The 24,668-nt window shown below is 39.1% G+C and overlaps 1 protein-coding gene across 1 annotated transcript in view; it reads left to right on the top strand.

Annotated features, from left to right (window-relative positions):
- Positions 1 to 11,361, top strand: part of pgk1 (phosphoglycerate kinase 1) — a 33,572-nt gene extending 22,211 nt beyond the window's left edge. Inside the window, exons 5-11 of the mRNA XM_069892872.1 lie at positions 1,431 to 1,534; positions 2,113 to 2,232; positions 3,129 to 3,243; positions 6,141 to 6,320; positions 8,902 to 9,079; positions 9,845 to 9,943; positions 11,074 to 11,361. Of these exons, the coding sequence (XP_069748973.1) occupies positions 1,431 to 1,534; positions 2,113 to 2,232; positions 3,129 to 3,243; positions 6,141 to 6,320; positions 8,902 to 9,079; positions 9,845 to 9,943; positions 11,074 to 11,114 (837 nt within the window). The 3' untranslated portion in view covers positions 11,115 to 11,361. The remainder of the gene's footprint in view (positions 1 to 1,430; positions 1,535 to 2,112; positions 2,233 to 3,128; positions 3,244 to 6,140; positions 6,321 to 8,901; positions 9,080 to 9,844; positions 9,944 to 11,073) is intronic.
- Positions 11,362 to 24,668: the final 13,307 nt, after the last annotated feature.

Below are 24,668 nucleotides of genomic sequence, written 5' to 3'. Positions count from 1 at the left end.
TAACGTTGATAGGGAGGGTAAATTGCATTAAAATGAAGGTCTTCCCAAGGATACAATACTTCTTTCAATCGTTGCCATTTCCCTTAACAGAGAAATTCTTTAATGAACTAAAGAGAATAATATGGAAGTTCTTGTGGAAAGGGGGGAATCTGAGGATAGCATTAAATAAATTAATAGAGAGGTACAGCCAAGGTGGTTTGCAGTTACCAAACTTTAAAAATTATTATAGAGCAGCACAATTAAGGTGTTTATCAGATTTTTACCAGACAAGGGAAAAAATCAGACTGGACTAAGATAAAACTAGATAAAATAGGGGAGAAGGTACCGGAACATATAATGTATAAGTGGAATGAAAAGCTGGTGCAATATAAAAGCTCACCAGTATTGCATCATTTACTTAGTATATGGAAGATCCACTTAAAGGAAAAAAAAACAAATTACCAAATACCAAAATTGTTATTGACACAAAACCCCCTAATCCCTTTTACAATAGATAACCTTTCCTTTAGAGAATTAGAGAGAAAAGGAATCAAAAGAATAGAAAATTGTGTTTTGGGAAATAATTTATTAACATTTGAACAGTTGAAGTAAAAATATGGAATAATTCGTGGTACAATGTTTGCATATCATCAACTGAAAGCTTATTTAAAGGATAAATTGGGAAACAGACTGAGGTTACCAGAAGGAAGCAGCTTTGAATATGTGATTAGACACAATGATAATTAAAAGATATATAACGAACATGTACATTAAGCTACAAGATAAGGAAAATTATGAAGTAAGCTATAAACCTAAACAAAAGTGGGAAAAGGATTTAAACGTAAAGATAAAAAATAAAATACGGGAAAAGTTATGTTCTGGAACTATGAGAAATATAATAAATACGAGGTTACGCATGATACAATATAATTGGTTACACAGGCTATATATCACGCCCCGAAAGTTTTTAAAAAATGGGATCCAACATTATCAGATAAATGTTTTTGCTGTAAGAAGGAAATGGGAACAACAGTACATGCAATTTGGACATGTGAGAAAGTGAAAATGTTTTGGGAAGATCTAAATCAGATATTAAATAAAGTCACAAAAAATAAAATACCAAAAAATCCAGAAATCTTTCTTCTAAGTAATACAAGAAGTAAGAAATTAAGCCTCAAATTGGGTAAAGTGCAAAAAAGATATATTATGATAGCCTTAGCAGTAGCAAAAAATGTATAATGTCATCTTGGAAAATGGAAGAGACCCTGAGAATACAGCAATGGTACATGGAAATGAATAAATGTATTCTATTGGAAAAATAACATATAATTTAAAAAATAAAGTCACATTATTTGAACAAATTTGGGATCCATAGTGTAAATGAGGGGAAAGGGTATAATTGTGAGAGTTTTTCTCAAGACAATAACTTACTGCGATCTATTCTTCCCCAGATAAAAGCAACTGATGAAAAGATAAAGTGTTTCCGAGATTCACTGTCCAAGTTAGGTGATGTGTACGTCAATGATGCTTTTGGAACAGCACATAGAGCTCATAGGTGAGATGTTTGAATTGTTTTTGTTTTTCCTTGGGGGGGGGGGGGAATTCCCAAAACAAGCAAGAATTGGAAATATGATTTTGATTGATAGAGAATCTAAAATGCATTAATGCCAAAATGGCAGAGCTGATTTTAAAAAGTTCAGGAAGATGTATGTAAAGAAAATGGGAAGATTTATAGCAAATGTGATTTAATGTGAATAAGCATGAACTAAAACATGCTGGTAAGAAACCATGAATGGCCACATGCATACAATAGATGAACTTGGCTTGTATTTTATATTTTTAATGATCCAAATCTTTTTAAATGCCAAGGCAATAAAAAATTTTATCCATGGGGCCATGGATAATAACATTATTGTGAATTTATACAAAACATGTTTGAGCTTGCTTTTAGTGTGTAACTTGTCTACAAAAATCTTTTAAGCATTTAGAACCAGTATAAATTCTTTACCAATTGTTGAAGCAGGGTGATCCTGAACCTTGACGAGTGTGCTTTTTTAACCATCTTATTTACTTGTGTTCCTTTGACTGCAGATGATTAATACTTTTGTTTTTAATTATTTGTATTTGTATTAGTTCCATGGTAGGTATAAATTTATCAAAAAAAGCTGCTGGGTTCTTGATGAAGAAAGAACTTGAATATTTTGCCAAAGCTTTGGAAAAACCTGAGAGACCGTTCCTTGCCATTCTGGGTGGGTAAGTACCACAATTATCTAAACTATTTTATATTTGATAACTCAGCACTTTTTAAAGCACTTGTGTGCTCTATTGGTATATATACAGATGATGGAATAGAATTGAAAACATTAAGACTGTTCCGTAATACAGGGTGCAAAGTAGTGCTCCATGCTTGAATTTTAAATTCACTGATTTTATTCGGAAAGAAACAAGGTAGCCAACTTTGGGATGTACGTTTTCTGGTAAAGTGAACTGTTTTGGTTCATTTATAATACAATCAAAATATTCCTGCTCTGTAATTTACATAATTCTTTACAAGAATATATAGAACTTGCCTTGTGGAAGTAATGCAGCCACCCCTTAACATGGAATTTTAAAGCAGGGCAGTATAATATTCCTGTTGGAAGAATATTTGAGAAGCTGTTTGCAGTTTAATATTATTGTCTCTGAGGGGCAGTATGGTGCAGAAAAAGGACTTCTGACGAAACACAGGCACAATACTGTCAATGTCAGTTCAAGGAGTTCCATTGGAATTACAACTGGGACGTATTTTTAGCATGCTCTGTGCATTAATGTATTGTCTGGGGGAAATGCTTTTATTGCTTTTTTTTATTTGAATTGTACAGTAAACTTGTAAATAGGAATTGCAGCCATTTCTTCCACGGAAATCGCACATTTTTGAGCAAACCTGTTGTATCACTTTGCAGTTTCTGGTGGGGAGGCTCAGAAATGTTTTTAAAATGTGTTATTAATAATGTCTTAAACTAGATTTTGTTTGAATCAATTGAATCTTGTGGAAGTTTTCTTGGGCCTTCATTGTTTTTTTCTGCCCTGGCTATTTGATTAAATAGCACTTTAATATAATCTCTTGGAATTATGCAACTTGTAAACCTGCTTTTGTTATTGTTCAACAGGGCTAAAGTCCAGGACAAGATTCAGCTGATCAATAACTTGCTCGATAAAGTGAATGAAATGATTATTGGAGGAGGCATGGCATTTACATTCCTGAAGGTCCTCAATAATATGGAGGTATGTTTGCCAACTGATTTCCACAATTGTTCTTTTGCAAGTTAAATGATGAATTTTGTATGGTCTTAGCAACATTGATTTTGTTCCAGAAATTGTTTTTACCATATTTGGCTTTAACATCTCTTTTGCATATTTATTACTTGGTTCCTCTAGGAATGAAATTTGATTTTTAACCCCCACTACCAATTTTGGGATATAATCATTATTTTCTTGTCAGTCGTTTACAGTGAATAAATTTTCAAGCAGTTCATTTTTTTGTGTTTTTCTTTTGTATACGTCTACTTTTTTTAATCATGTATTTGTGATACATACACATGATTCATTTTTGTAAGTTTCTATTGAATCAGATTTCTCTGGCTTTAACAGTAGCATATTGTTGCATAAAAATGAAAATTCTCCAATTTATTTGCTTATCTGTACCATTTATTTACTAATCTTTCTGTAAGCTTTTACAGATGATGTAGCATTTTTAATGTTTGCATTATTGAATCTATGAAATCTTCCCCCTTTTCCTGAAGTCATCACTGTAGAAAGCTGTTAAGTTCCTTTAAGTCAGAAATGGAATTATGTGTATTGTTCATACTTTTGTGGACCAAATAGAGACATGACATTCTATTTATTGATGGTGAGTGAAGGTTGGCTATCAACTGGTAAACTGAACAATATTTTGATGAAATCTATTTTAGTATCTGTATTTTTCTTTGTGTGTTCACCAGTCTTTCCTTATTCATTACCTCTGTATCTTTCTGCAATATTGGCTTCTCATCGCTTGCCTTACAGTCACCGAATCTCTAAAATACAGTTTTACCCTCTATCCTGTCTGGCTTCAAATTCTATAGTTTTCCTCTGACCCTCTAATTGTAGTACAGGCAGTTCCCGGGTTACGGGTTATGATATCTGTTCCTAAGTCTGTCTTTAAGTTGAATTTGTAGGTAAGTCAGGACAGGTACATATGGTTCTTGTTTAGAGTCAGTTAGTCAAATGTTTGTCATAGTATATATTTTACTTTTCTATGCATATAAAACTACTGGAGTCAATTTCTTGAAGTAGACATCAAGGTAGGCCACATGATTTGACTTAAAATGCCAGACTGCATTCTTCCTCATGCCGATAAACCGCTGAAGCCACGCATAGTTTCTTTGTAAATAAGAGTTGGACATTCGTAACCCGGGGACTGCCTGTACCTCGAAACAGGGTGTGCATCTCCAACAGACAGATTCCACCCTTTCCCTGCCTAGCTTACAAATGTTAATTTTCCTGAGGATGATCATTTATTTCAATTCATTTTATTTTCCTGCACTTGTGTACATGGTTGCATTTTTATCCATTATAGGGAACGTCTGAGCCTGATGTTGGATGCTAGATTTGATGGTGGCAGTTTGTTTTTTTTGGGTGTGAAAATAAGCACAGTTTTGAGAAGTAGGCAGAGAACTTCAATATGAAATGAACAGTATTTCTTTTTCATTCTGACTTAAAATATCACGTGTTGCGTATCACATTCCACAACGATATGGATGGGTCCTTTCCCTCTGTTCTAACCCACCCGGAGAATGACATCTGTTAAGTCAGACTGCTGTTCATTGCCTTCTGCTCGACATTTAATACGATCATTTTCCAGTGGCTGGTGGAGAAGCTGTTCTCGTTGGGACTCAAAACCCCTCTGTAACTGGATTTTGGACTTCCTAGTCTGTCCGGGTCGGTTGCAGAATGTTGAGCACCATTATGCTGAGCACTGGCGCACTTCAGGGCTGTATTCTCAGCCCGCTCCTATTCCTGCTCCTGACCAATGATTGAATCGCCAGATCCACCTTCAGCAGGTTTGGACATGACAACTGTAGTTGGTGTCATCAGCCATAACAATGAGTCGCACTACAGAAAAGAGTTGGAAAATCTTGAGAAATGGTGCGAGAGTTACAACCTGAGTCTCAACACGGTCAAGACGAAGGAGATGATTGTGGACTTCAGGATGACCAAGAACAATGACCCACTGCTACACATCAACCACTCTGGAGGGAAGAGCACCAAGTTCCTTGGAGTTCACTTGACTAGTGACCTATCATGGACACACAGCATCTTCTTCCTGTCAGAAGGCACAACAGCAAATGCACTTTCTGAGAAGCCAGAAGTGCGCTAGGCTACCGGCCACCTTTATATCATGCTTTTACAGGAGCTCCATCGAGAGCAGGCAGCATCAAAGTGCAGTACAGATGCTGCAGAGAAATGGATCATTGGTCAATCCACAGGACCAAAAGGGTGCCAGAGAGGATCACTGGAGTCACTCTTCTTCCCCCAAGCCACCCCAATGACGTGATCTAGTGGGATAGTTGTCTGAAGAGGGTGAGAACCCCTTCCATCCTGCACACAGCACCTTTCAGCTGCTCCCATCAGGAAAGAGATACAGGAGTATTGGAGCCAACACTGCCAAGCTGAGGAACAGCTTCTTCCCACTGGCAGTGAGAATGTTGAATGACCAAAGGAACTGATTACATGACCATTTGAGCCTTTCACATATACAAATAAATAATTTCATGAATATGAAGATGTGCTGCATTTGTATTGGATAAGTGGGTTATGTCTGGGTGTGTGCCTGCATGTTTTGCACCAAGGACCAGAGAATGCTGTTTCGTCAGGTTGTACTTGGTATAATCAAATGACAATAAACTTGACATGACATTCAATAATGTTTTCTGATGGACTTGGACTATTATAATATTCTTGACATAATTGTTAAAATATATTTTATACTTATTAATTTGCTTATTTGTAAATTGAAACAAAGACCTATTCAAGTCAGAAATGCATGCATGTGATATTTTTCATTTTTGGAGCCAAGGATAAATAAAGCATGTCCATGGCATGTATGAAATGTGTGAAAATTGTATAACTTTTCCTTTTAGATTGGCAATTCCCTTTATGATGAAGAAGGGTCAAAAATAATCAATGATCTGATGGCAAAAGCCAAGAAGAATTCAGTGACTATCACGTTGCCTGAAGATTTTGTAACCGCTGATAAATTTGATGAAAATGCTAATATTGGAACAGCCACAACAGCTTCAGGTATTCCAGCAAACTGGATGGTAAGTTTGTATTGTGGGTTGTCAAAAGCTCCACAATATTCTGATAATGCCTCTTGCAGCCTCTAGCATAGAAAAATGATTTGCATAGTAAATTATTTTTTGTATTTTTGAATTTAATCCTTGTTGTAATAATGAAAGTAAGCAGCCATCTGATTAGCAAGTAAGAATGGAAAATGCTAAAAGCACTGAACTACTCAGGCAGCATTAGCAGTTCAGGGAAAGACCCCTCGTTCGAACAGGTAAGCGTGAAAATAAGTTGCAGAAAAGAATTGGGGAGGTGGATAGAATAAAAGAAACTTCTGATGTGGATGGTTACAGGTCTCTTTAGTTTATAAATTGATGAAGTTAGAGAGTAAACAAAGGGTCTAATCGAAGCTGTGGGGGGGTGGGGGGGGAGAGAATGGACTTTGTGTCGTAGTTAATGGACTCCTTTGAAAGCATATTGCCCAGTTTCACAGCTCTCCGGTCAACTTCTCCAGGCCACCTCAAGTTAAGATTCCTCATGCCTTGCATTTGCCTCTCTGCATTCTTCACGGTTTCAAAAACCTATTGAAAGATTGTACTACCAAGCACGTACTCCGTTCTCCCCTTTCGTTATCTGAAGGGACCATTTCATTTGCAGTTCCCTGGTATGCTCTTGCAACTCCACCAACAGGTCTCTTTCTCTTGGCATTCGCATGTGTAACACAGGAAATGCAACATTTGCTCTTTTGCCTTGTCCTTTCCACCACATGCACTTCCTCCATTCGGGTGTGTTTTGCAGTTGAAATTTTGTTTTCTCTCCGAGAGTGGTGAATCTGTGGAATTCTTTGCCAGGATGTAGTTGAAGCCCGTTCTTTATCTATATTTAAGAGGAAGTTAAATTTGTCCCTTGTGGTTAAGGTGATCGGGGGGTATCGGGAGAAGGTAGGTACTGGAGACTGAGTATACAATCCGCCATGATCAAAATTAATGGCGGTGTAGGCTTGAAATGTTTGACACTCACGTAGCTCTTTGCTACATTGGAGAGACTAAATGCATTTGGGTTTAAATAAGAAAGTCTGCAGATGCTGGGGTTGAGTGTAATACAGGGAAGTGTGCTGGAGAAACTCACCAGGTTATGCAGCATGCATAGGAAGCAAAGGATAACCATCGTACCTTGACAAAGGGCTCAGACCAAAATGTTGGTTACCTTTTGCTATCTATGATGCTGCATGACCTGCTGAGTTTCTCCATCACACTTGTGTTAAATATGATTGGGTGACCACTTTGCAAACAGAGAGAAAACATCCATTGTTTGGGAGAGAGAGCAATTGAGGGTATACTGTAGCAGTTTGTGGTGAAGGCTGCAAGTTGGCAGACCTGCTGCGCAACTCCAAGATGGGTTTTGAGTTCAGCCTATTTTAAGTCTCTGTAGTCAGTTGCAGAGGTTATTGTGTTTCTCCTGGAATAGGAGGGAAGGGAAACTCCTTGTGGTAACCTCAGAGAAGTTATCTTTTGGAAAAACCCAAGAGAGGCATTTCTTCGGTAAGACACTTCAGTTGTTGATTGGAGGAGATCAGCGGACAAATAATATCTCTCTGAAACCAACAAAGAACTTCCTGAGCAGTAACAGCTTAAGTTAAAACTCCAGAGCCTGGTAAATATAATATTGGTTTAATTCTGTGCACAGTATGGGAGTGTGATAGTACAGATCTATCACCAATGTACATAGTGTATATAGTTACTGTATCTAGACTGTGCTTACAGCGATTGGCTGAGAGCTAAGCCACGCCTATTGTCTGGGCCTTAAAGGGTTGTGTCCCTAGCCAGGTCGGATCATTCCGAACTGGTCGGCCACCTGTGAAGAGCTCCGGTCTTTTGCTAATAAAAGCCTTGGTTTGGATCAACAAGTCTTTGGTTCTTTCGACGAGCTCTACAGGGAGATTGCCCGATACCAGCGAACTTAGAAAAGTAAATGATTGGGACAGTGAAAAAGAACTTTGCTGAACACACAAGCATTACATACACTTGCGCTTTGAATTAGAAAGGGGGGTTTAGGCAAAGTTCATAGTAATAAGTTTAGTATTTATCTTGTGTATTAAGAAAATGAAACCATTTTTAAGTAGCCATTATCGTGGTGAATTTCTGTTCCTGCTGGTTTTTGAGTCCTTTGGGCTCGTAACAACAGACACTACTGGCTGTTTGCAGCGTTCTGTTTTTGCTGCAGTTCTGACTTGCTCTATTACACTTTTGCCCTCTTGAATTTTGTATTAGTTTGGGTGTCCAGCATCCACAGTTTTATGATTTTAACAGTGAACTCTTGCAAAAAGCACAAAAGTGGATAATCAAGATTGGTTTCATTGTGTTTTCTAATCTGGGAATGTCCAGGAAATTGAACCCTATTTCTGTTTTAGGCACAAGAGTCGAAGACATGTCTTTTTTTTTTTAAGTAGTGTACATCACAAATTCCACAGTCCAAAAAATTCTCTTTTACACCTGTATTGATAGCATAGTATTTACACTCTTTGAGTGTCATGTTCCCTCCCTTGTCTGTGAATGAGAGAAATGCATCATATCTGTTTTGATAAATCAAGATTTTGATTTTTCTGTTCCTACCAAGGGTCTTGACTGTGGTCCTGCGAGTATTCGAAAGTTTGAAGATGCTGTAGGCAGAGCCAAACTCATTGTATGGAATGGTCCTGTAGGCGTGTTTGAATGGGACAAATTTGCTAGTGGCACCAAAGCTGTTATGGATAAGGTTGTGGAAGTCACCCAGCAAGGGTCCATTTCTATTATTGGTAAGTATAGAGTGGAATTCAGAAGTTCCTGAAGCCTAATAAAGTGTTTAATTTCACGGTGTTGATTGGTGAAGATAAGGCTATTTTTGTTGAAACGACCAAAATTGCTTTTACTATTTTGTCTCAAGGTTTTCAAGTAAAAGTTGAATGTTGAGTATACAGCAGTTGAGGGGACCTTACAAAATTTGCCCACTGTACAGAAATCCTTCTGAAACATTTTGCATTAATAAGACACAATTCTTACTGCCTTCACTTAATATCCAAGTACAAGCAATTTCATGGGGATCATTGGGCAGACAGGAGTGGAGGAAATTTTCTGCTCTTTTCTTCCCCAGGTTAATGTGTACAGTCCTGTTGACCAAATGCTCTGATGTAGTAGCTGATCATTGCAAATGTTCATTCTTGCTGGCTGAGCATTTTGGCTGGATGGATGGGATCTTCTTCTATGGTGTTTTATGTTTACATGCATTTGCCTGAAGTGCATTATAATCAAAATTGAAAATATCAAAATTCATTATACTTGTAAAAATTTTCAGTAAAAACTAATTCTATACTTTGGACGATGACTTTGTACTCAATATCAGGAATAAAAGTAGAAAGATTGTTTTAAAGCCACGAGAGCCTATGGAAGTAGTGAGTAGTATTCTTACACTTGTCTGTGCAGTATTGAAAAGCAAAGTCTCAACATGTGTCATTTTTTCATTTTTCGATAATGTTCAATAGTTGTAAGATATTATGTTTGTCTTCTGACTTGAAAATTTGCAGGTGGTGGAGATACAGCCACTTGTTGCGCCAAGTGGAAAACTGAGGACAAAGTCAGCCATGTTAGTACCGGAGGTGGAGCCAGTTTGGAATTGCTTGAAGGTAAATCCTATATTTTATATTTTTGCTGCCTTCCACATTTATTATTAGTTTAACAATGATGAAAACTAGAGAAATTATGAATGCTGAAGTGACTATTGAAATAAATTCCTTTCGATTTGCCTTTTATATTGTTACAACTTAAAACTGCATTAACAGAGTTAATTTTAACCTTTATGATAATAACATTATTCATTGTGGTGATGCCCCACAGCATTGTCCAACAGGGCAAATTGGTTTAGTTTTTACAACAACAGCCTGGTGAAATTTCTCATTGTTCTGGGAAAATGCCTGGCTGTTTGACCACTACACCAAGAGATTTTCTATGACAAAAAACAATTATAAGAATTATTAATGTTTTTTAGTTGCATAATTTTTAAAAATTCTCAGTACTTGGGAACTGAAACCCTCCACTATAATGGTGTTAGCTATGCAGTGAGCAAAAGACCACGCAGAATCGAAGGTGGGTTGAATCAACTGCTTTACTGATTCAAAAGCTGCGCCCTTAAGAGCCCTCTCCCAGCAGCCCCCGTGACCTGCAGGGTGGAATTGATGTCAGTCACCAGGCTGTGGGCTTGCTTTGCACCCATAGCTTTTACAGTCAGATCTGCCGTGGACTTGCCCGCGACTCCATGAGCCAATTCGCCTATTGTGTGGGCGAGCTGCCATGCTACTAACTACTTGTTGGTCCGCCAAAGAGAAATTGAAAGTAATTTATGCTGCTCTTTTGGAGTTAAACAAAAAAAAAAGTCGACAGATGCTGGGGTCGAGTGTGCAGGAGAAACTCAGCAGGTCAAGCAGCCTCTGCAGGAAGTAAAGGGTTGTCCTTTCCTTCCTCTGGATGTTCCATGACAGGCTGAATCTATCCATCACATTTGTGCTTCTGTTTTTCTTTTTAATTGCAAGATTCGAAAAATTATTATAAAACCCCATTGCTACTTTGAGAATTATTATCAAGATCTGGCTTTTTTTAAAAAAAAAGTATATATTTTTGAAAACTGCAAAAAAACTTGCAAATATTCTTTCCCTACATGTGAGCCATAATATTGGAATTTTATTGCAGTAAGTTTTAATGTCCTCCTGTCAACCCTTCTGATTCCCATTCTCTGCCTCCTCTGCTTTTTAACTTGTAGGTAAAGTTCTTCCAGGAGTTGATGCTCTCAGCAACGTCTGAGAACAAAAGAACATGCTGAGTTCCCTACGCACATGCATCTAGAATTTCATGCCTGCTGGTTTAAAATGCTCGAAATGTAACGGTTTGTCTCGCCACTGAAGACCTTCATACAATTATGTTTGACTGTTCAAAGGTAGTTTTGATGACCATTTGTTATTTGCTGCATTGTTGTAGTATATGTATATCACAGAGCAAGTTTACAGTTTTCAGTTTTACGGGAGATCACTGAATAAATAAATATGCACAAGTACTGGGCTCTTATTCAGAAATGATGGTTGGATAAAGCAAACATGAAGTGAATTTCTTTAGATGTATGAACAAAATTTGAATTGGTACAAAAAAAATGAGAGGGATTAAATTGTCGTTCTTTACCTTTGCAGTTAGTGCATGACATAATATATTTCCTATTCCATGTGGACATCTTTGTAAACTTAAAAAAAAAAACACCTAAAAATATACTTTAATATATTTAAACTCTAATTTTTTTTTTCTTGAAAAGAAGGCGAGGGGAGAAAAGGACAGTATTAGCTCATTTCTCCTAAACTGTGACATCTGGACTTGATCTGATAATTAGCCAGTTACATTTCAGCCCCACGGGTCTTGGATTCTGACCATCTTGCAAGAAGCCCAGACAATTATTTAACCTATTTAAAATAATGATAAAGTATTGCCACTTGTTATTTAATGCCCTCATCACTAACAGGATAAATATGTCGAAGCCCAATTTGACTAACCATATAAATAGAGCAAATTATTATCAGGGTGTTCTGTGACAAATGGATGCACCTTGATTCCATAATGTCTCTCTGCTACCTACAAGGCACAGGTTAGGAATAGGATTGAATATTCTCTTAATTATTTGGCTGACTGCAGTTAGAATAACAGTACAGGGGTTCAAGATTGTTAATAACCAAGGAAGCCATTTCAACTGCTCTTCTATGGGAACCTAAAAACACATGACTTTCTGTGTTCTGTGGAACCCTCTGCAGGTTGCACTGAAACAACTTGCTGTGCTCTTCTGTGAGTATCCCAAAAAGGACAAGGATGAGAGGTGCATGAAAACGCCATGATCAGTCGACACTTTCTCAACAGGTTCCCATTTCTTCTTCAACGGATTTAAACTCTCCAGAATATCAGTTTTTTAAAATCAAGATTAGCATCAATTTCCACTTGGCTCTTGTCCTGACTCTTCCAGAACAGCTTTGGTTCTCATTTTTGCAGCTGTTTAAATTTAAAACTTCTTGATCTTGTCCAATTTTAAAATTTTCATCTGCATATTAAATCAGGAGTCTTTTATTGTCATGCAATAAAACAGATGTATTAATATTACACAAAACTGCCTTGAGTCTCCCATAAAACAGACAAAGATTCACCATCAGCAGAAATTGCCTGGCACCCCTTACAGTCAGAGAAAGAGAAGCAAAAGAGAGTTCCTTTAGTATCGCTGAGTCCCTGTGGATTTGCCTCCAGTGCTCCTGCAGCCACACAGACTTCATTCCAAACCATTGGCAACCCTAGCTCCAGATCCAAATATCCGACACGATAGGGGAGCCTACACTCGATCATTCTTCATGGAAATAAATCCTGTAATTCCTTTTATATCTGGACCAGAAGAAAGCTACGACTCCGAAAATAATCTGTATATTTGCATCACTGATAGTCACTGTTTGCGGCTTTCACGCAAACAAAGGAACTACTGACATGATCTTTGCCCTCAGACAGCTCCAAGAAAAGTGCAGAGAACAAAACAAAGGACTCGACATCACCTTTGTTGACCTCACCAAAGCCTTCGACACCGTGAGCAGGAAAGGGCTTTGGCAAATACTAGAGCGCATCGGATGCCCCCCAAAGTTCCTCAACATGATAATCCAACTGCACGAAAACCAACAAGGTCGGGTCAGATACAGCAATGAGCTCTCTGAACCCTTCTCCATTAACAATGGAGTGAAGCAAGGCTGTGTTCTCGCACCAACCCTCTTTTCAATCTTCTTCAGCATGATGCTGAACCAAGCCATGAAAGACCTCAACAATGAAGATGCTGTTTACATCCGGTACCGCACGGATGGCAGCCTCTTCAATCTGAGGCGCCTGCATGCTCACACCAAGACACAAGAGAAACTTGTCCGTGAACTACTCTTTGCAGACGATGCCGCTTTAGTTGCCCATTCAGAGCCAGCTCTTCAGCGCTTGACGTCCTGCTTTGCGGAAACTGCCAAAATATTTGGCCTGGAAGTCAGCCTGAAGAAAACTGAGGTCCTCCATCAGCCAGCTCCCCACCATGACTACCAGCCCCCCCACATCTCCATCGGGCACACAAAACTCAAAACGGTCAACCAGTTTACCTGTCTCGGCTGCACCATTTCATCAGATGCAAGGATCGACAATGAGATAGACAATAGACTCGCCAAGGCAAATAGCACCTTTGGAAGACTACACAAAAGAGTCTGGAAAAACAACCAACTGAAAAACCTCACAAAGATAAGCGTATACAGAGCCGTTGTCATACCCACACTCCTGTTCGGCTCCGAATCATGGGTCCTCTACCGGCATCACCTACGGCTCCTAGAACGCTTCCATCAGCGTTGTCTCCGCTCCATCCTCAACATCCATTGGAGCGCTTTCATCCCTAACATCGAAGTACTCGAGATGGCAGAGGTCGACAGCATCGAGTCCACGCTGCTGAAGATCCAGCTGCGCTGGGTGGGTCACATCTCCAGAATGGAGGACCATCGCCTTCCCAAGATCGTGTTATATGGTGAGCTCTCCACTGGCCACCGTGACAGAGGTGCACCAAAGAAAAGGTACAAGGACTGCCTAAAGAAATCTCTTGGTGCCTGCCCCATTGACCACCGCCAGTGGGCTGATATCGCCTCCAACCGTACATCTTGGCGCCTCACAGTTTGGCGGGCAGCAACCTCCTTTGAAGAAGACCGCAGAGCCCACCTCACTGACAAAAGGCAAAGGAGGAAAAACCCAACCCCAACCCACCAATTTTCCGCTGCAACCGTGTCTGCCTGTCCCGCATTGGACTTGTCAGCCACAAACGAGCCTGCAGCTGACGTGGACTTTTTACCCCCTCCATAAATCTTCGTCCGCGAAGCCAAGCCAAAGAAAAAAAAGTCACTTTTGCGCACTTGTGCAGAATTGAAGGAAAACGACCAAAAAAACCATTGTTTTTGTCCTAAAGAAACTATTGTACAGAAAGCCTGACAAATATTTGGATTTGAGCAAAAAGAAAAAATTAAAGATTATTTTTGTGAGGTGAGGAAGTGGGTTTCGCAATCTGTTTGATTCTGGGTCAAATTTTAGATGGGACATCTAATTTCCTAACATTGTTGTTGATGCTGCGCTGACTACTGTTCCCTTTTTTCCCCCCAAAGGTGAGTTGTTTCGAAGTGTGAGATTTATTGCTGTGTTTACCAGCTGGCATTTGGAGCTTCCCACTTCTTATTGTGATGTATATTTGCATATTTTACTTATTGTTTTCTCATGCTCACTGTTCAAACTGTGGCCTAATGGAGAAGAAAAGCTCAGTCTGCTAAAATGGACTAGATCACAATGTCCTAGTTTGACTTAAGGTCTTCTTTGCCCAACTAATAGTGATGAGATTGAGACTAAAGAAATTGCTTTTGCAGAGTTAGAATGTGGATGTCTACTTTGATACAATTACATTGTATTAGATTTGGCATTGGTATTTTCTATTATTGAATAGATGAATATACTTCCTTCAGAATCAGAATTTGTCATGAAATTCGGTGTCCTTGCGATTAATTGAAGTATTTGCAGCCATGGTTTAAAGGATTGTGGCAGCTACTGTCACTAAAACATGTTAAGTTCCCACAGAATTTGACATATTTATGAAACAATTCTCTTCTATTATAGCAATTGTTAGACTTAAATTTCTATTTGAGACCATGTTTACTTATAGATGTTGCAGCTTATCTTCTGACATCTGTGTTGGAATGTGGGCCTTGAAACTAAATATCTGAAGCATGAGACCAACAGTGCTCTTTGTTTCATACATCAGTTATGGATATCACTGGCAAGAAAAGGAGTTTTCATGCATTGAATTCAATTGAGTAACTTGCTGGGCCATTTCAGAATTAGAAAAGAATCAACTGGATTTGAAGATGTACATTAGCCCTGTCATGTAAAGATTAACTGACTTTCTATTCTGAAGAATATTCATGGAACTTAAGTTTTATAACTTTTCACTCATGTTATGGAAACTATTACTAATTTGCTTATTCCAAGGTTTCCTGCTGAAGCACTTGGGTTCAAATAGAGTTGGATGGGGCCATCCTAGCCTGACGCAGCACTTTATCCAGGTCAATTTGATTCAATGGCAACAAATGGATGAGAGATTTCGCATTTGACTCTTGTCAGTGGTAGAGAATAATACTTGACAATGTAGAGTTTCCTGGGATCAGGGAGGATTTTCCCAGGTGGCTGTCAGGTTTACCTTGGTGCTGTGGTCAGAATTTGATTTCCCCCATGGGGGATGAATAAGGAAATTTACTTGGACATTTTTTCTTTGCGAATGTTAAGTTTGACTTGGTGCCATTGTTTCCAAGCAGTATTCTCAAATGCCTCCCGGTTATCTTAATTATAAAATACCAAATTGGAAGACTTTCAGTTTGGATAGTTTGCAGTTAGCTGTGGTTGAGTTTTATTTTTGTCCTCTAGCAGACTTCTGCATGAAACTGCCCTGACTTGATGTGGAGCTGATAGTGTTCTGTTAGCTATGAGTCACCTGTAGTAATGTTAATTGAACTTCCTGTAACAGAATAATTGTAATCAAAAGCAGATTTCTCCAGTTGAGGTTTGCTTTGGGTGTTTTCAAAGACCCAGTGTACAAATTGGAGTAATTGAGCAAAGACACCAGATATTTGTCAACTGGTCTATTTACTTTCACATATATTTTGCTCTGATTCCTATTTATGCAGTTCATTAAGTTTTAAAAACCCTAATTTAAGTTTGAGCCAGAATTGCCTCCTGCTTTTGTACTAGTCAACAGCTAAAGTGTTCAATTATATCTTCTAAACTTTAACCATTAATATGAGGTTGTAGTGAGTATCCGTAGATTTCCCATGAAGATGTGACTCGCATCAGAAGTCGATCAGGAGTGAGGGGCTAATGATGACGAACTTTGAGACCTTATTGTTTTGTAAGTCCCAAAGTTGGAATGTTGGGGTTTGTATTGTGCTTTTGCCTTTGGGATATCACACCTGTATTCAAGATATTCATGACTTTTAATGTTATTTAAACAATATTAGGTTTTGGAGTTATTTATCAGAACTTAATATTTCCATTAGATATAATTTCTTATATTAATAAACTATTGTTAGACTACAGCATGGTAAAAGATCTTGATAAGCTGTATTTCTTTCTTTTCATAGGATGTGAATGTAATAGGCATTCATGGGTTATTCAAATTGTCCTTTAATCAACAATCATTCTCATTGCTGGATCTGCAGTCTTGTGTAGGACACCTCAAGATGTTCAGGCTTAATCCTGACCTGGCGCTGTCTATATGGATGGAGTCTACACATTTAGAATGTGGAACGCGTGTCTTTTGCCTGTGTGGTGCTCTATTTCCTTCACCACGTCATGTACATGTTGGTTAGTGTTTATCACATTGTGTGCTTGTGAAACTAAGGCTTTATTTTTTCCCATTGTATTTACCCGGTGTGAAATGAGAGATTTTCTCAAGAGTGATGGCCATAAGGCAGATCCATGCAGTCCAATCCAAAAAGATTAAGATCATGTTATGACGAGCAGTAATGCCTGAGAAAGACGGGTACTAGCATTACTTTTCATCTCTTGCAATGCTGCAGTAGAGTGCATATATCAGTATCCGTATTCTGGTGTCATGGATGTAAATATTGTGGCCTAGCACACAGAGAAAACTGAGTTTAATTGGGGTTTCATCGTTAGGGATGCCAGTAAGGGACAGGACACTAACCTTGGATCATCTCTTCAACCAGTGGATTTGGAGGATTTTTCCAAAAATAGTGGTGTTCATTTGGATGTCAAACACTCAAAACAAGGACCAGGAATACTGCTGCCTGTTGACCACGAGTTTTGTGTCTGATTTGAAATCTTCATTCACAAGCATTTGGCCTCCGATAGCTAAAGGCTGTTCGGGTGCACTGATGGCAATGGTGAATTTAATCATTTATGTCCGGCTTTAGTAAGGGGTGCTGCTCAGGATGTGGCATTGGTTCATGTTTTCAGGGTCTCCTCGTAGACCTGTATTATCTGAAAATGTCTTGTATTGAAGTGAGGGTCATGGTTTATTATTGTTAAATGTTAGGACCATTCTCTTGTGAGCATGAATGAGTTTTCATTTACATGAAGCTTGATGGGTGGATCATGCACCTAGGTTGTCTAACTATGCAAGTATAGTCTATCTACTTAGAATCAATGACCTTTGGTTGTTGAGTAAAGGTGAGTTGTTTTTCCTTTGTGCAGTTTTGTGTTAGTGCAAGAAAGATTGAGAGTAGTATTTGGGCAATTGCATAGCCTTGCTTGACATCCTGCACTAGGATTGGATATGTTACTGTTGGTTAAGATAGCGGCCCACATGCCCTCATGTAGCAGATGTAAGACTTGTGAATTTCTGTGGAAGCTATATTTGTAAAGAATTCTCTATAGTATGTTGACCTGCTACTCCTTTCATTATCCTTGGACTTGATAGGTGGTGAAAGTTGACCAGTCCAAAAAGGAAAGAGAAGTGGCACAGTGGGAACTGAATGGTATGATTGGAGGGATGCAGGCCCAAATCAAATATCAGTAAAAGGGCAAAGGCTGCACAGAATGGAGTACCTGCAGAGATGTCGGTGAGATGCTCTGCCTCCCAGATGAGGAGCAGCTGTGTGCCAGGGGGGCCTTCTTTTGGAACTGGATCACATAGACTACTGGGGACATGCTCCTTCCTCCCCACCCCACCCCCCAAAAAAAAACCCTGTCTGCTGTGACAGGGAGGAAACCAACACTCTCTTCCTGCCTATCCAGCCTTTAGTATACTGAGCCTTCCAGCTTATTCATTGGTCCCTGCTGAACAATGATGCCAAACAGATGAGGAAGGACAAAAGCTGATTCTCAGTAGAGACTCGAAGTAGCAGTATTGTGAACAGAACCAAAAATATAAAATGCTGGAAACAGTCTGTAGCTGAGGCTGCATCTGTGGAAAACAGAAACTTAATTGGCAAGGCTGGGATCTTTCATCACAGGAGTCTAACATTTTTTGTTTCAGATTTTCAGCATCTTCCGTTATTTTTATATATTTCACCATTACGAGTAGATATTTTTAGGAAGAAGGTTTGAGTTGATGTAATTTAATTGTTCATGCTATCACGATATATCCCAGAAATGGGTGTATCTGATGTATTATTCACATTATAACAAATGATCTGATTTCACTCTTGAATTTGTCTCTTGTTCACATTAAACTCTATTTCTTGTTCATTCTGCAGCTTGGGTAGAGCTTAATTTAACATGAAGGGGCTTCTGACTAGTGTTTTGGATTGTCCTGATTGGCTTGGATAATCGCTATGCTTATATGTATTGGTACATATCCAAACAAATTACTGTACCTTAAGAGAGACAGATTGTTAATTTTGACAGTTGGTTCTTACCAAAAATGCAGCATGTCAAGCCCAACATACTTCATTTTTCAGCTTCCCAAGTCGCTGTTCATTTATTATTTGTTGGAGACGTTCAAAACAAGTGTAGATTGTTGACCATAAAAGAGCATGTGGAAAGGTCTCCATCTTCTCACCACCATTAGCCACATCTCTTCTGATTTGTTGCAGTATATTCTGATTGGATTCCATTAAATTTGTTCCTGGAAATTGGATGCACACAACGGACTAAGTTACTGTTTGTCACCAGGATTACTTTAAAAACTCCAAATTAATATCAATACATAACGAAAGATTTTCTGTGAAGACTTGCTGATGTCTAGAAAATTTTGAATTGCAATTTGCAATTTTTCCCCTACTCTTATTCAGCTTTGTTCCTAAAAATATTCCAGTCACAATAGAAGAGTTTCTATCTTGCTAATTCCACTTTCTGACTTGATTTTAGATGTTCTAAGATTTCATAATCTTATAATCAGATCCTTTTATGAATGTTTGCAGCTCTGCTACTTGTGTAACAATCTTCTGTCTTGAACAAAACAGTAGACAGTTTTTGATTTTAGTGGGGTCAAGTAGCAACTGTATAGGAAAATGATCACTTCAGGTCGAGACACTGATCAGGATGATTGTTGATACACTTATTCATTTTTAAGTCTAATGCTTGAAATTCATTGAAAACTATTTTTGAAAGTTAAGCTGGTGCAGAGATTTACAGTGTAGTTAGTGCATTCTCCACTTTTGTTCGCAATAGTTTAATCACTGAGGATTTTGATGTTGTAGAAGTTGAGAGATGAGGTTGCAGCTGAATTATTGTACATTTGAAATCAAATCAACCTGTGAATAGGAATGAAAATCATAAATTCAGTTTTTCTTGTCCACAGGTGCTGCCTGACCTGCAGGGTATTTCCATCGCTTTTTGTTTTTGTTTCAGATTTAGTGCAGCTGTGTTGTTCTGTGTCTCTCATTTCCAGTATTATTGTGTTTCTTTTTGTCTGTCAGTACTCATTCATCTCCTATTTTCACATCCACCAGACGAATCAGGTATAATTAATGAGCTTTCTTCGCCCTCTGTGCTAACATCAACACCATCTGTGCCATTTAGATTCTCTTGGTTTCATCTTATTTCAGATCTTCCCTTTGTTCACTCTGCAACATAAAACGCGCTTGTTTCATAACTTGTACCGTTTCGGATGCAAAAACGAGCTCTTTCTTTCTCAATAGGTGATGATGATTCCTGGGATTAGAGGTTTGTCCTGTTGAGAAAGGCTAGATGTCAGTTTTCTTGCAGTTTAGAAGAATCAGGGGTAACTTTATTCAATCATACAAGATCTGAAGGAGGCTTGACCGGGTGGATGTTGAGAAGTTCACATCAGTGGAAGAGTCGTGAACAAGAGAGTTGAACTCCTTAATAACGGGCCAATCATTTATCTCAATTTGTTGGAATTTCTACTGAAAGGCTCATGAATCACTGGAATCTGGAAGCCAGATCATTATACTAAAGGGGGAGATAGATAAAAGTGAAAGACTGGAGAATTAAGGGTCATTGGGAACTGGCACAGAAACTTGTTGAGGCCAGTAGAGATTAGCTATGATCTATCATGGTGGGGCAGGTGTGAGGGGTCAGAGGCTCTGCTTGTGTTGTTGTTAGGCATCTGACGTCATTTGTATCTGAAGCTGCTGATAAAAAGCTGCCATCAATAAAAATGATAATGTTATGCCAATAAATACCCAGCTAGCTCATTAATGTTAAGAAATACTGCTGTCTCATGCATGTTCTGACTTGGTTGTCATTATCAGTAGACTTGGCACTTAGAAGTGTTACGGAGCCCAGAGGACCCCAAAAACCAGAAGCAATAGATATGCACCACAACACAGGGTTATTTAAACAAAAGTCATTTTTAATTATATTTGAACAAGAAAACAGATTTAAACTTTAACTTATTACTTAACCTACCTAACCTACTTAATCCCCCCCTCTAATACTAAGTGCAGGGGTGTGTAATGTATATGTAAGATGAGAAAAGTTATTTGGATCACAGTCCAATCTCACTGATTGCAGGCAATTCTTGTACTGTGCACAGAAGTTAGCATTAACAAGGTTCACCAGTCTTTGGTGCTGAACAGGCAAATGGTTACCACTCGGGAGGGATCTTGCTGGTTTTTGGTGCTTAACAGGCAAATGGTTACCACTCGGGAGGGATCTTGCTGGTTTTTGGTGCTTAACAGGCAAATGGTTACCACTCGGGAGGGTTCTTGCTGGTTTTTGGTGCTTAACAGGCAAATGGTTACCACTCGGGAGGATTCTTGCTGGTTTTTGGTGCTTAACAGGCAAATGGTTACCACTCGGGAGGGTTCTTGCTGGTTTTTGGTGCTTAACAGGCAAATGGTTACTGCTCAGGAGGGTTCTTGCTGGTTTTTGGTGCTTAACAGGCAAATGGTTACCTCTCAGGAAGGTTCTTGCTGGTTTTCAGAGAGAAATTCCTTTTACAGGATATCTGCAACTGATTCCTTTTTAATCAGTCTTGCTGACAAAACTTGCCCCCTTCAGGGTTCTCTAGATGATCCTCTTTCTTTCAGGTAACCTCAGACAGTCTTCTCCTTTGTACAGACAGCCTTCCAAAGGTTTGCCAGCTTTGTTCTTTTGGAACTGATTTCCATGTCTCTCCTCTCTGTTTCACTGCCTCCCTCTCTGAAAGCAAAACTGTCCTGTCCCTTGCCTACAAAGATCACATGCTCTCCCAGGCAAGCTGTATTCTGCAACTTTGCAAAAAGCATTCTGCAAAAGTCCTGCAAAAAATCTGTTTTTAAAATATGTTTGTGTGCAAGCTGCTCTAGCAATTCATCCCAAGCCACCTCTAAATACTCTGTCACACAAGCCACTTATGATGGAAGTAGATTCCATCAAGACAACTGAAGACAGATGGCAGAAGTTGCCATGGTCAGGATGTCCATACACTGAAACATTCAGAAAAAGGAAGCTGGAGCATTACAATCACCAGGATGTCCAGAATTTAGCTTTGAGTAAATTTTATGAGCAAATTACACTGAACAAGGAAGATTTTGTTTCCTGAACACTCATGGTTTTTGGGGTGCAGATTTTTTTTAGATATAACCTATTTTTTGTGATTTCCTGTCATACAAAATCCATGGAGTGTAACAAGTCATTGAAAATTCATTTTCTGCATTTGCACTTGGACGCCTTCCCTGCTGATCTTGGTGCCGTCAGTGACAAGCATGGTGAAAGGTTTCATCAGGACATTGCAACCATGGAAAACTGGTATCAGGGAAACTGGAACCCATTAATGCTGGTTGACTATTGTTGGAGGCTGACTCGAAGCATCAGATGCTGAGTACAAATGAAAATAAGTGGCAAAACATTTTTAGGTCAATTGAAGTAACACAATGTGTCAGCGATTAAACATGATAAATTCAATAAAAGTTAATTTAACATTTCTCCAATTTCATATGTGATCTGGACTGGAAATTGTTCAGTGTTATCTATATTTACACAGTAGTGTATAGGAATTCACTAGGAAAAACAGTTGATAATCTACTCAGCTTGTGGTCCAAGGTTCATACCATCAGAAATCTCAATGACTTGTTTTCACTTGTTCAGAATGGAAATGAAGATCCTTAATTGTCCACCCCATAATGAGGATGAAGCCTTTCAACCAGAGAAAATTTACATGTGTAAATGCAGCAGATTGTGAACAGTAATTATACCTGCTTCTTGTTGCTGACATTAGGAGGAACACTCTGCAACTACTGTCTATAATATCAACTTCAACTTCCACCCCAATTTCAAACTCACTTGGTCCATCTCCGACAATACTCTTCCCTTCCTGGATCTCTCAATCTCCATTTTGGGAGACGAGCTTTCCACCTACATTTGTTACAAACCCACTAACTCTCTCAACTATCTTAAATACAATTCCTTACACCCTATTCCCTTCTCTCAATTTCTCTATCTCTGTGGCATCTGTTCCTGAGATGAGGTCTTCCAGTCCAGATCATCTAAGATGTCTGCCTTCTTCCACAAACATGGCTTCCCCTCCACCACCATCAACTCAGCCCTCACCTGTATCTCCTCCATTTCCTGCTCATCTGCCCTGGCCCCCTCTGATCCCAGATGCAACAAACATAGAACTCATCCTCACCCACCACCCTCCGCATCCAATACATTATCCTTCAGAATTACAGCGCTTACTACAGGATCCCACGATCAGACATATCTTCCCCTCTCTACCAGAGGGACTGCTCCCTCTGTGACTCCCTCGTGCACTCATATCACCCCTCCCCTCACCCTAGCACCTTCCCCAGTGGCTATAGGAGGTGATAAATTACACCCACATCTCCCTCATCAAGGTCCGGGGCCCCAAACAGACCTTTCAAGTGAAGCACACTTGTGTATCCGCAGTATTGATTTACTGCATCCAGTACTCCCTTTGTGGCCTTCTCTATCGGAGAGACTGGGCACAAATTGAGACATTGCTTTGCTGAGCACTTTTGCTCTTGTCTACACCAGTAACCAATCAGTTCAGTGTCACACTCCCATACATGTCTGTCCATGGCCTTGTGCACTGTCCCACTAAGACCACCCACAAATTGAAGGAACAACACCTGATTTTCTGTCTGGGCACTCTCCAGCCAGATGGCATAAACATTGACCTGTTCTCTCTTCCTTTCCCCTTGCAGCTCTCCTCCCCACGATTCACCTTGCCATCCCTCCTCCCCTTGCTTGCTGCTGTACCTTCACACCCTTCTCCACCTCTCCTCCAGCCCTTGCAGCCACACCTCCCCACCCACTCTTTGGACACCTGCCAACATTTTTCCATACCTTGATGAAGGGCTCGACCTCAAAATGTTGGTTTTGTATTTTTTTTAAACCTTTGCTATGTAAATGACACTGACGTGCTGAGTTTCTCCAGGATTGTGTTTTACTTCAACCACTGACTCCAGTGTTTTACTTCTGTTACTATGAGGGAATGTTTTTATGAAATCTCTGGTTTTTTGACCTTTCAAAGGCATGTATTACAGGGTGTTGTGGAAATACAGAGGAACCTCCATAAATAAATCACCCGTCTCCAAAGAACTGCATATCACACAAGTTCGAATAAGGGCAATGCCACTGGAAGGCTAAATATTACAGCAATGTTTCTTCTACAGAATGCAATTGCTTCTGTAACAAGAACAAGAATTGATTCAATGATATTTGTAACCCTTTCAATGATCAGGAAAACTGATCTTCATGAGAGTTGGAAAGATCGTTGTTTTTGTTTATGTTTAGTCCTTACAACAGAGCCTGGACTGTTGCTGGTACAGACTTGGTGGGCTTTCAATGCCCATTTATACCAGCTACAATTATTTTATTCCCCACTTTAAAAAATATATATATCCAGATTTTACCACCTCTTACAATCTGACTAGTTTATAGTGATTAATTAACCTTGTGAACCATATGGTTCTAAGTGTGGAAAGAAGCTGGAGTTACAGAATCTCAGAGAGAATGTGCAAACTCCACGCAGGCAGCATCTGAAGACAGAATTGAATTGGATTGATTCAGTACCGTAACAATATGGTGCACTTGGAATTGGAATAAATTATCTGCTGTTTAATGGCTCTTCCTATGTTGTATTGAAGAGCACAGCCAGCAACTTGATGCGCTTTGTTGGGAAATAACTCGAGAAGCCGAGCACGATGAAGGCCATGCCTCAATTTTTCAAAATGACAGCTATATTGTAATTGTTAGCCCTGACAATATGGATTTGAATGGTTAGCCAAATGCAATTGTTCATCTCCGGGTTAAGTTTATTTGTTCATCTGCAGCCTCTTCCTGTTCCAATGTGTTTCAAATATTGTCATACATTCACTTCAGGTTAAGTCCTGACAACTACCATGTCAAGATGGAAGG

The sequence above is a fragment of the Narcine bancroftii genome, chromosome 8, assembly GCF_036971445.1.
Source record: "Narcine bancroftii isolate sNarBan1 chromosome 8, sNarBan1.hap1, whole genome shotgun sequence".
NCBI lineage: Eukaryota > Metazoa > Chordata > Chondrichthyes > Torpediniformes > Narcinidae > Narcine > Narcine bancroftii.
The sequence above is the reverse complement of the archived record's forward strand: the minus strand, read 5'-3'. Positions and strand labels throughout refer to the sequence as shown.